General features: G+C 35.4%; 1 protein-coding gene across 8 annotated transcripts in view; it reads right to left on the minus strand.

Moving 5' to 3' along the window:
• Window positions 1–12,037, minus strand: part of LOC6567643 (low-density lipoprotein receptor) — a 40,758-nt gene that overhangs the window by 21,676 nt on the left and 7,045 nt on the right. For 4 of the 8 annotated variants that reach the window (XR_006246641.1, XM_032739836.2, XM_032739834.2 and 1 more), the window contains one exon: window positions 8,958–9,098. Coding sequence is in view for 7 of the 8 variants with exons in the window: in XM_032739836.2 (XP_032595727.1) it covers window positions 8,958–9,098 (141 nt within the window). In the remaining variant the exon portion in view is untranslated. Of the gene's footprint in view, window positions 1–4,377; window positions 4,841–6,109; window positions 6,219–8,957; window positions 9,099–12,037 lie in introns of those variants that run through there. The other 4 variants (XM_032739843.2, XM_032739846.2, XM_032739842.2 and 1 more) reach the window with 4 other exon arrangements.

Raw genomic sequence — 12,037 nt, forward strand, 5'->3', positions numbered from 1 at the left:
AGCCAGCAGCAGCCAGATAACAAGCTCTAAGTTTAATGACCAGACCGAAGGCGCAGTAGCTTTAGCTGATCAAAATATTTTGAAATTAATGAAATTTTCTCGATAAAGTTTTCGGTGTAAAACTTTTATTACTGTACGCAGTAAGCAGTTTTCGGCTCATAAGTGAGCTATAAACGAGTTCAGAATGCAATTAAACAATTGTTTCTTATAAAGTTTGTGAACGGCTTTTCTATTTCTTTTGATCTAATTTTTTTTTTTGTGTGTATAACTTTTAGATTTGAACACATTTATTTGTTTTTATGCTGCTGTTTTTCTTTAATTTCTTTTTGAGTCTTAGATTTGTGTAACATATCTTCTTTTTATAAAGCAAGAGTATTCAATCCTGCCCGAAGTTTAATTTGGCTTTCTCTATCTTTTTTACTATCACTCTCACTCCCTCTCTCTCTCTCTCTCTCTCTCTATCTTTCTCTCTCTCTCTCTCTCTCTCTCTCTTTGTCCTTCTACCTCTTTTTCTACTGTCAACCTGTCACTAAATTGTGCTGGCGTATGCCAAACTCTATGCTGCATAATTATTTATTGATGACTTAATAGGTTGACAGCAGAGGCCAGTGTTATATGTACATATATACATATATAATGTCATTCAGTGTGTCAAACAGTATAGAAAGGAAAAAAACAGTCAGCTGTCTACATGTCTGTTGGCAACAGCGGTTTTCCTTCCTTGCCCCATCTCTATATCTGTTGACATTTATCGCGCCACTTTTATTTGAACAGAGCTCATAAATTTGTTCGCGTTGCTTTATGCAGTATTTGTGTAACGCATATTTATATTATCTTTGCTTTACTGTGTCTAAGTGCACACTACACGTACTCGCCGCCCCTTGGCCACGCCCATCCGCAAATCACTGCCACTGCGGCGCCCAGGTGCAAACTTCATTATTTACAGTCTGACGCGTTGCGTCGACAAAAACGCGGATTATGTGGCACCTGAGGGAACGAGGGGTGTATGGGGCGCGAAAGGGCGGCAACCTTTTAATTCTAACACTGGCGAGAGAGCTTGCAACAACAGCAACAACAACAATGACAAATATACACACACAAGTGCTGTGAATGCTCATGAATTTTATGCAATTCATTTAATGCGCTCCTCGCTGCCATTTGAATGCCAGCTATTTTGCATAATAATGAATTGCACTTTGGCAGCGAGTTTAAAGGTGATTTTCGTTGCTGTCTTATCATTTGGCTGTGATATGCAGTATCCTATCAGTGCAACGGCAGCAGCTTGCTCAAGGTTGCCACAACTTGTCGACAGCAGACACAAAAAAGTTAGCCAAACCCACACACATGGCCCAAAGCCTTGACAAAAGTTTCAACAGAATGCAACTTAACTGCCTTCCACACACATCTCCTGCTCCATCCTCTTTCTCTATCCCTCTCTCTCTCTCCTCTGTCTCTCTCTTCTTTTCCTGTAAATCCTTCTCTAGGCGCTCATTTAGAGCGTTTGGTTGTTGCGAAAAAAAAGTTATTTGGTCTCACAAGTGTCCACAAGCCAACTACGAAACTTTTTTGCGGTCATTCATCGATTTAGCGCATTAAAACTTTTCCTGATGTTTGCCATTTTCCATTTTCCATTTGCTATTTGTAGCGTTTTGCGGCACCCTTACGGCTTTAAGCTGACAATTGTATTTTAGGGAATTTATATATACATATAAAATTTAATATAATACTCAATGACCGCTCAGAGGCAAGGCGCCATATACAACTTTCAAGTGTTCGACTTTGTAATACCCTGCAGTGTGTTTTGTTAAAAGTGACAGAAGTCATTTGACTTGAACGGATATCGTTGCAAATTATTTGAGAACTAAGAAAATTATTTATAGTTTATCACTAGTTATAAAAACAATAAAACAGCAATTATAGTAAAATAATCCCAGTACAGTTACGGTTCTGGTAAAACATATAAAATATTTGTGATTTTATTATTTTTAGGGTATTTAATTGAAAAATGTTTAGCAACTAAAATTGCTTTGCCGCCCATCTAATGAAGTTTGTCTGCTGTTTGGTGTTGTTGTTGTTGCTGTTGTTGTTGGGGAGTCAGATAAACATAAATTGAATTGTCTGTTTCATTTAAAAGCCGGAAAAGGGAAGCAACGTGCACAAATTTTACTTTTCCTTTTCGTACTTTATCAACTTTTGCTTTCTGGCTCGCCTTCTCGTCTCAATAAATAAATGAAAAATTTGTGCCGCATTTAGGAAGATTTTCCTTTTCATTGTTTACAATTGTTACTATTGTTGTTGGATTTTATGTGCTTTTTTCTCCTCTCTTTACTTTTATATTCTGTAGGTAGCATCTTACTCACAGCGTGGTGTCCCCTTGGCAAATACATCCATAGTACAAAGAGAAGAGAAAAAGGCTCGTTCTAACATTCCCGCTTGTTATTTATGGCACCTTTTTCACTTTATTGGAGTTGTGCGCTTCACTTTGTCTTTTGCTTCAAGTATTTCAATAAAAAAAAAATAACAAGGGATTTTTTTTTGTTTTTTTTTTGGGGTTTTTTTTTGTTAGGGTAACTGCGGGTTAAGGGACGCCACACGACGCACCATAAATCATTTGAAGAGCCGCTTGGCGTGAGCTTTGAGAGGCTGCTCCTAATGAGACAAACTTTTTACATATGCCGGACGTTTTTTATATGGACAGTAGGTGGCGTTGGGGGCATATCTGTTGAATGGACGGGACAAATGGGCAGCCATTGGCAACACAAGTCCGTTAAAATTGCATTTTAAATGTCGGGCAATTTATATGTTAAGTAAAGCTGCGTCCGGAAGTGGAAAAAGCAAAAGCAAATTGAATTGAGCTCTGGAAAATGTGAAATTAAGTCGTTTTTTTTACTGCTGCTTATCTATTTTATGCCCTGCAGAATTTGGTGTGTTTTGTGTGTTTTCAAAATCGCTTTCGCCAACGTTCCACCAAAAGTCAGTATGCTTTGCTATCTGTATATTTTTTAAAGTTGTCTTCACATGAAACCAAACCCTTTCTGCTTTCGCAAATCAAGCATTTTTCCAGTAGCTTCTTTTTAATAATTTAATATGATGACGATTTGTTAGCGAATTGAAATACTGGAATATGTCAAAATGTCAGACGTATAGTTGAATCGTTTCAAATGTGCTGATATCTTTCTTTAAGAGTAGCGAAAGGAAGCCGATTTGAAGAGAGAATGGCAAGAAATTGGCCACATGTGCTGATGTTCAACCTTTCGCACAGAAATTCGGTGGCCGACGCTGCTACTGCTCCTGCCTCCGTTTGCGGCGGCTGCTTAAAAGTGAGCCATGCATAATTTATGGCTTATAAGGCAGGAGCGTCAGACAAGGATATGTGACTGAATTTATCTAAGGTTTGCAGTCGGCGCACAGACATACGGACATGAATATTTTTTTAGATTTTCGTCTCTAGACTTTTTTTTCGCTTCTACACACATTTAGCTAGCTCTGAACATTGTTGGGCTTATCAGCTGTCGCTTATATATATTTTTTTATTTTTTTGCAAATGTGCTGCATGAATATTTATGCGCTCGATATTGGAAGCGTAACTATATATGTATATATGTATATGTTCATGTATGTGGAGAGTCTTATACATATTTTCCACTTATGGCAGATGTGTGGAAGCTGCTTAAAAGTCGAGCAGCGTCTTTTCGTCGTCGTTGTTGCCTTGTTGTTGTTTACGCGGCGTATGCGCAACGTGGCAAGCGACTTAACGCTGCTAAAAAATGGCTCCTATTGCTCACAGTGTGCTGCTCTTAATGGCCATCCCCCGTTTAGTTGTCTATATGTTATTTATTTATAAATAGACTCTAGCTTTAGCAGTTGACATTATTTCTTTTTTTGTTTGCTGCTATTGCTGCTGTTATTGGTGCCACGCCCAGCCATATAAGATAAAAGGCAAAACAAGAACAATAGCAAGACAACGCATTGAGGCAGACCATAACAGTAAATCGAACAACACTTGAAGGGCAGTTCATGTATTACTTACTTTGTGTCCGGGCATTGAGACCTTATCTAAATAGCTTTAATGTGGTTCCATTTGAATGGTAATAGAAATGAAGAAATCAGCCAAGTTTCTTTCGTTCGAGCACAACTAAACTTTTCAACATTTAGCTCTGTGTATTCTGTTGACAATGTTTGTTCACTTCAGCTCCCATTTCGTAATTGAACTTTCACATGTTCTGCCAATAACATACTTGAAACTAACATAAAAGTTTCGATGTAATTTAACACAACAAAGCTTTTGGCCTACGTAACACGAGCTCCCCCAGCAGCTATTTGGTGTTTGGGGTGTTTAACATAATATTATATGGTTAGAGAATTATAAATTCATACCCGTATCAATGGAAGTTGCATATGTCTTAAGTACTGCTTGCTGTTGAATTTCCTGTAATAATCCGCTGATGAGCAGCAGCTGGCAAACGAGAAAGCTGCGTATTACTCCCATGTTGCCAACTTGCCAGCCCACAATTTGTTTGCAGACTCCACGCTCGCTGTCTGAGTTTCAGCGTTAAATTATATTAGATTATAACGTGGCCTAAGTGCGTGTTTGAATTATTGAATTAAATTGTTGTTCTTTCTCCTCCTGTTTATGTCACACAATTATTTTTTATAATTATTTTAAATGGTTTTTTTTTGGCCGCTAAATGACTGTCAAGAGTTTACTTTTGGCCCAATTATGACGCTGAAAAGCAGGTAGCACCTTTTATTACTTTTATTATAGTTAATTGAAGCAACGTTTATGTGAAAGATCCTTTTTAAATTGACAGTTGTGGAATTTATTTAGTTGATTTGATACCTTAAATGCAAATATTTAATTATTGTATTTATAATTTATATGAACTATATTAAAGCTTGAAATATATTAGAAATATATTTGTCAGAGCTTTAATATTATAATAAGCATAGTTGTCAAATACTTAATTTTATTTTTTTTATGTTCATAACTGAATAGTTTTGAACTCAATTTTTTAAAATTGTCATTAATATGAAAAGGATTATATATTAACTCGATTACATTATGTATAGTTAATAACGCAGTCTCTATATTCATTTCATTTATTTGTTTATTGGGTTATTGGGTTTATTTGCTATAATGCATTTGCACATATGCAACTGGTAGTTTTTAAACACATTTTATTAAACATTTGCATAACTTTATTTATTTATTGCTCCTTTTGTTTGCATCAAATGAAAAGATCGCTTCATTGCATGTTTTGCTTTTAAATATATTTATGTATTTTTTGCCATTGCATAAATTATAAGTTTTAATTCAGCAACGGCTCGTTGCACGCCTTTTTATTCTGACAGGTTGTGTGTGTGTTTTTTTTATTTAATTTCATAAAATAGTAGTTATTTATATATTTCTGAGCACATAATCCGTATATTGAAATATTGCGATTGTTTTTGTTTACTTTTAATTGCCTTTGTTTTCACATCGAATTGTATTCGCCGCCATATATTGATATACTTATTTTTGTTGTTATTGTGGATAAAACTTCATTATCAAGCGTAATTGTTAAATATGAGAACTTGATGCCGCTTTATGACAATTCATAGAGTAAAGTCTGCGAACTGAGCTACAAACTGAAATACGAAACGTCAATGGCAATTGGCCAGGCTTGTGCATTTGTGTCAAGTTCATGTGCTTGTAATCAAGCCCAGAAGCAAACAACACAAATTCAAAACAAACGCCGAGAAAAAAAATAAGGCAGAAATCAAATATGGATAAAATTGATGCGCTGAGCTTGCCATTTTGTCATTTCCAACTAAGAGCAGCGGCTAAGAGAAAAAGCAAAGGAAAATCACAAAACGAGAAGCGCAGAAGCGTAAAGAGCAAACAAAGAACAACTGTGGCGAAAAGGAAAAGCAGACTCTGTAAAAGCTTCCGGTTTTTTTTTGTTCTACTTGGTTTTACTTGGCGCCAATGCGCCGCCAGGCACAACAACTACAACACAAGCACACACACACACACACATCGCAGTTAGAAATTGATATTATTTTAATTTTTTGATATTATTATTATTTTTTTTATTTTGCGGTCTTTTTTTTGCCTGCTTTATTTTACTTTTTTTTTATTTGGCCTAGTAGAAGACTTCGTCTTTTGCTGTTATTTGCCTAGTGGTTTCTAGTCCTGTTGCACACGCACACGTCCGTTTAAATTAAAAGTTCGGAGTTAACTGAGTTTTGAGCATGACGCGTCGTATCTTAAAAATACAAAATGCCAGCCAGCTAACAGCATCCAAAAGCATTTCGGGCGCATTTCGAGCTTCCGCTCAACCGTTGATAAGAGTTCTCACTCACGAGCTGCGTTCTTCTGCTCAAAGTGGAGTGATTTCTGTGCGAGTGAGTGAGTTTTCTTTTGAGCGAGAATAACTCAGTTCAGTGGAGGTTCAGGAAATGTTTAGGTTAGTTGAGCTTATCAACCGTTTGAAAAATGCACCGACGACTGTCTGTTTCTAATCAGCTGCTTTTTGTCAACACACAAAAACAAAAAAAATAATCATAATAATTAAAGTAAAGTGTTGTTATGATTGTTGTTGTCGGTATTCGTATTTGCCTGCTGCTTAATTAGCCTGAGACGCATTAAACACAATCCGTCGCATATTGATAAGGAGCCAAAGCCCGATGACCCGATGACCACCAGTGCAAACAGTACCGGGAATTCCATGGAAATATGTACGCATGATATGTGCATATCTTCCTTCAAGATTCATTGTGAAAATGTGTCAAGTTTGTAACGCTTTTTGTTTGCGACGCATTGAAATATTCAATTGCGAACTCTTAAGTCGCAATTGTTCAGTGCGAGATAAGTTGGGAATTACTCAGTTAAACTTAATATGACTTCATTTCCTTTGAAAGACCATGTATCATCTGGTAATACTTTCAACGAAATTTGAATCATTTTGAAGACTGCTGTTGATCATCAACTATGTAACACATTTCTTATTGCTTATGTATTTGCGTGTTTATACACAAGCATCTTAAATATTGAAAAATAGTATAATTTTTTCTAATTTCGGATCAGTTCTAAAGTAATAGAAATGTTATTGACATATAACTTATAGCCCGATTCCACTACGCTAAACATTTTTTGGATTCCAATTATAAAAGCTGATTATCTTTAATCCAATAAAAAATAAATACATTTAAACATTAAAATCGATTTAATTTCTATTTAAATAAGAGCACATAAAAATTGTGCGCAAAATAAATCGCGTGTAGGTGTTTAACCATTGTAACCAAGAGTCGGCGATCCGATTTACAAAATAATATATATATAATATTGAATCTCGCTTTAAATAGCAACGAGTTAAGTAATTTTTGCTTAAGTGTTTGCACAGCTAACCTTAACTTGAGGTACTTCATTGTTATTGTTTTGATGCATTTGTATTTTAAGGGCCTTAAGAAAAACAACTCACAATCGCTATTCTAAGCGTAACACTTACTTAGTATGAGCGTTTTTATTATAATTCCCGTGTTTAGCTGCACTCAAATAAAACGAGCTTTTGCTTGTTGTTCTTTTAAGAAAAAAAGTGTGTCTGCGCTTTAAGCATGATGCAATGGTTCAGTTAGATTGCACTTGACTTGTATTAAACACTCGTCAAATTAAACTCAACTCGTGTTTAGCTGTTCTTTTGCTGAGCGCTTTTTGATCTGGCTTAGTGCAACACGAGGCTCAAGGTTTTTGTTTGTGCTGCAACCACATATCAATTTGTTGAACCTGGCTAACAGTTGATTTTAAAGTGAGTGGCATTGGCTTTTAACGTAAATACACAAAAATGACATAGGTAAACAATATATATATGTCACATATCAAATACAACATTAATACAAATTGCATGTTTCTTTTTTGTTTACATTTTGTAAAAAATGTTTTAAGTTCTTTGTACAACAACTGTAAGAGTTGTTCAACTTTATCGAGGCGTGACTAACTTATTTGCCCGCACTGTGCAACTATTTAAAGTGTTGGCCCTAAAAGTAGGCAATACCAAATTTCAAAAGTTTTGCCAACCAAGCACAAATAAGCTGCCATCTAAGTTGCTACAAATTAAATGCATGGGGCTAATAAACTATACCCAGACATACGCGCACACACACACACACACACACACACACACACACACATTGAAATCCGTAGTAGGCAACTAAAAATTAAATGAAAACAAATTCGGTCGGGGCAGCTGAGGGCACCCTAACATGACACTAAATAAACAGCCGGTTGTTACTTACTCAACAACGAAGCCAAACAAATAGCTAAACACCAAAAACCAATACAAACGCAAACACACAACAGCACAACAGCACACTCAAACACAGATACACCCACATACAAACACCAAAGCACAATAAACAGGATACATGCCTGCAACTAAGTAAATGGTTAGCTCTGTGACATTTTCCAAATTGAAAAACTACAAAATGAATGACAGCAGTTTAGAACGGGAAGAATATAGTTGGGGAATGAAGGGGCAGAGCATTGGGGGGATCATTGCTCGTAGATAACCAACAGCAGCTGTATCCTATAATTCGAGCCCAAATATTAAAAAAGAAATTACTCCAATCTTCAATATTTCAGCATAAAAGGCCTCGACAAAACATGTAAATAAAATACCAATTTTAATTTTTCTAGCAGCCAATTTCATTTTAAGAATATACAAAATTATATACTGATATCTTTATATTCAAACTCTACATAAACTATGGCACTTGTTTTTGGTTTTACATTTTAAATCAAAAAACAAAACCAATTACAATGAGTTCAACTTGAACAAAATTGGTAAGAATATTTTAAAGTTGCATTTGGCAGAAAACTTCAAGAGGTGTGAAACTTTTAGAAAAGTATTGTTGAACAATTGTTTTGTACTCAAATAAACAGCATATAAAAAATATGTATATAAAAAATCTTGACTTACCTGCAAATTTGCATTGCTCCAGTCGCTCATCACTGTGATCCTTGCAATCGGATGAGCCATCGCAGACAAATCGTATGGGAATGCATTCACCACTGTTGCAGCGAAATTGTTTCTCCTCGCAGTAATGCGGTAGGCTTTGAGCTGTTGAGAAATCAAAAACAAATTAAATAATTAATTGAGTGGAAATTTTGCGGCCAAAACTATATAATTCAAGAAGAACAACAAAAGCAACACAACAGAGGCCTAATAAAATTCATAACTAACATTTAAGTTGAAAACTTTAGCTCGTTAACAGCGAACCAAACCAAACCAAACCCAACCAAACCAAACTGATCCAAAAACCAAAGCGAACCGCACAATGGCGCATTACATTTTGGGTAAAGGGGTTTTGGTTTCCCGCTGTCGCGTTGACAGGCTTTAAGACCTTTGTAAGACCAGGGCCAAAAACTGACAATAAACAAAAGCCTGTAAATAATAAAGTGTGTGTGTGTGTGTATGTGTGTATGTGTGTGGATGAAAGGGTAAGCCGCAAAATATGTCGCTATAAATAAAAGGGCACAAATTTTTGAAATTAATAAGCGCAAATACAAAAGTTGTCTTAAGGCCTATGAATGTGTGTGTGTGTGTGTGTGTGCGTGTATTGCCAACAGGGACTCATCAATCGCTTATGGCATTTGCCAGTGGGCTTAGTGACAATCTCACTTGTAAACAAAATGGCGGCAGGCGCATTTCTGCTTAGCCATAAAATGGCTGAAGTTTAAGCCGATTGTGGAGAAAGTTAAGGTGTATTTCTGTGTGTGAGCTGACTACTCAATTAGCTGTGCATGTGTGTGTATGTGTGTGCGTATTTGTGTGTTTGTTGCTTACTAAAATAACATGTGCTAATATGCTGCGATTAGACTGAAACTGTTTCGAGTGCTTCAAATCCATGTGCCATTTGACGTTTAATTGTGCGCATTTAACACAAATTGACAATTGCTTAGGCAGCTCTCAAGACACGCACGAGTTCATTATACACGCACACATACATTTAATTACAATTGCAGACATGGGAGGCATTACAATCACACACACACACACACACGCACACGCACACATACACACACACAGAGAAACACACACAAGAGCGCACTTCATTATTGTGAGAAATTCGGAGCATGCACAAAGGAATTTGTTTTATTTAAATTCTTGGCTTTTGTTGCATTTGTTTTGTATCTCTCATCTGTGTACAAAATAAACTTTTAGATTTGATTTTTTTTTTATGATGAAAATAAAATTATAGCGGTCATTTAAACATAAATCGCTTCTGGGTCGTGATGGCCTTTGGATGTGATGCGAAGTGAAATACTTACAAATTTAAGCATTTAAATTATTGTAATTTAAAATAAACGGATTAAGTGGATGAGTCAGAAGTTACTTGTCTAACAAGAGATTGTTTGGGTAATTTAGTGGTTAAGGTATGATTACGTGAAGCTGGAATGAGTTTAAATGAAAGTCTTAATTTGTATCTGGGTTGCTTCCTCATTAAGCCAACTGCTCAGAAAAAATCTAAGGAAAGAGTTGACATATTTTTGTAGAGCTACAAAACTTTAAAATCTATTTTTCTTAAGCTCGAATTAAAAATGCCAACAACAGAAACATCAAATATTACCTGTGTTCCTAATGAGAAAAATATTTTAAATTTTAGCTAAAAATTACTAAAATGCTATGACATAAAGATATATTTTTCAGCATATTGCACTGCCTAAAGTCGCATTGCGAGCTTGTCAATTATTAAAAAGATGCACATATATGCTAATAAAAGCGAAACAGTATTTTTAATTCTATTTTTGTTGCTGTTATTTTTTTATGGGTGCATAGCAAATGCGTTTAAATTTGATATGAAAAGAGTTTTGTTCGTCCTATTATGCGAATTGGAATTTATGCGCAAATGTTGCATCTATTGTGGCACACTCTTTCTCTCTGCCACCCTCCTCTCCCGCTCTCTTCCACTCTTTCTTTGTGAATGGCACGCAATTTGCATTTAAAGTGAGTCGTTTAGATGCTTAATTGAAATTGCGCTGCTATATCGAGATAAATATTATATAGGAATTTGTGTCACCGTCTAAACACAATCCGAGGATGTATTTATAGCTGAACTAAATTGGGTTAATATAGATATGTGACAAAATGGTCGAAGGGAGTTATTTATAACTTTATGCATTTTCACAAAATTTTCATCATATATTCATGAGTTTAAAATTCATTTTTGCATTTTAACTGAATAGCAGAGTGGAATTCCTGGGAGTTTTCAAGAATTTAAATATGTGAAAATTGTTTTTTGAATGAGTTTGCAATTATTTGAATTTGTTTTTATTTAATTAGGTTTAATGATAAGAGGAAGAATTTATTCTGACACTGGCTTTATTAATATTTATTTATCATTGAATTTTAAATGCTTTTGTTAAAAAGTCAGAACTTTCTATAATGCTAACAAAAGTTGATAAAAATAAATCGTGCGATAATGTTAAACTCTTTTATTTATGTACTTGTCAGTGGAAATATTTTCTGTGTTACACAATACTTTGTTTTTGTAAATTCTGGCACTGAGCAGAAAATATTATATTATATTCTGGGTAAGCCACATAGCTGAAAGTCATCAATTCAAGTATTAGTTTCGTTTATTTAAACCAATTAAGAATATACCACAAAGATAAAGCAAATGATTAAATTAAGATTGATGGTTGTGTATTGAAAATGCCATTTAATTTCCAATTTCCTGGCCTTGAAATCTGAATAGTTTTCATTTAACGTTTCAATGCGCTTGCCACACCCCACCAGAAGCTCCGCTCACAGTTGAATAAATAAAATTACTCGGGCAATAATTTAACGCAACTTACATAAAGCCACACACAAAAAAAGAGAAGAAGCTGAAGCGAAGTAGAAGTCAATGGCAAATCAATTTGATTGACAGAGTTTGTGATGCAGACCATCAGATTGAGGCGGCAATTAAATGCGTGTTGCCAGGTTCATTGAACAGTTTTGCCGCCTCACCAAGACCAGAAATCAATCATTGGAATCCCTACCTCCCACACCACCTC

Source organism: Drosophila grimshawi, unplaced genomic scaffold (genome assembly GCF_018153295.1).
Source record: "Drosophila grimshawi isolate 15287-2541.00 unplaced genomic scaffold, ASM1815329v1 contig_311, whole genome shotgun sequence".
In the NCBI taxonomy this organism is placed as follows: Eukaryota; Metazoa; Arthropoda; class Insecta; order Diptera; family Drosophilidae; genus Drosophila; species Drosophila grimshawi.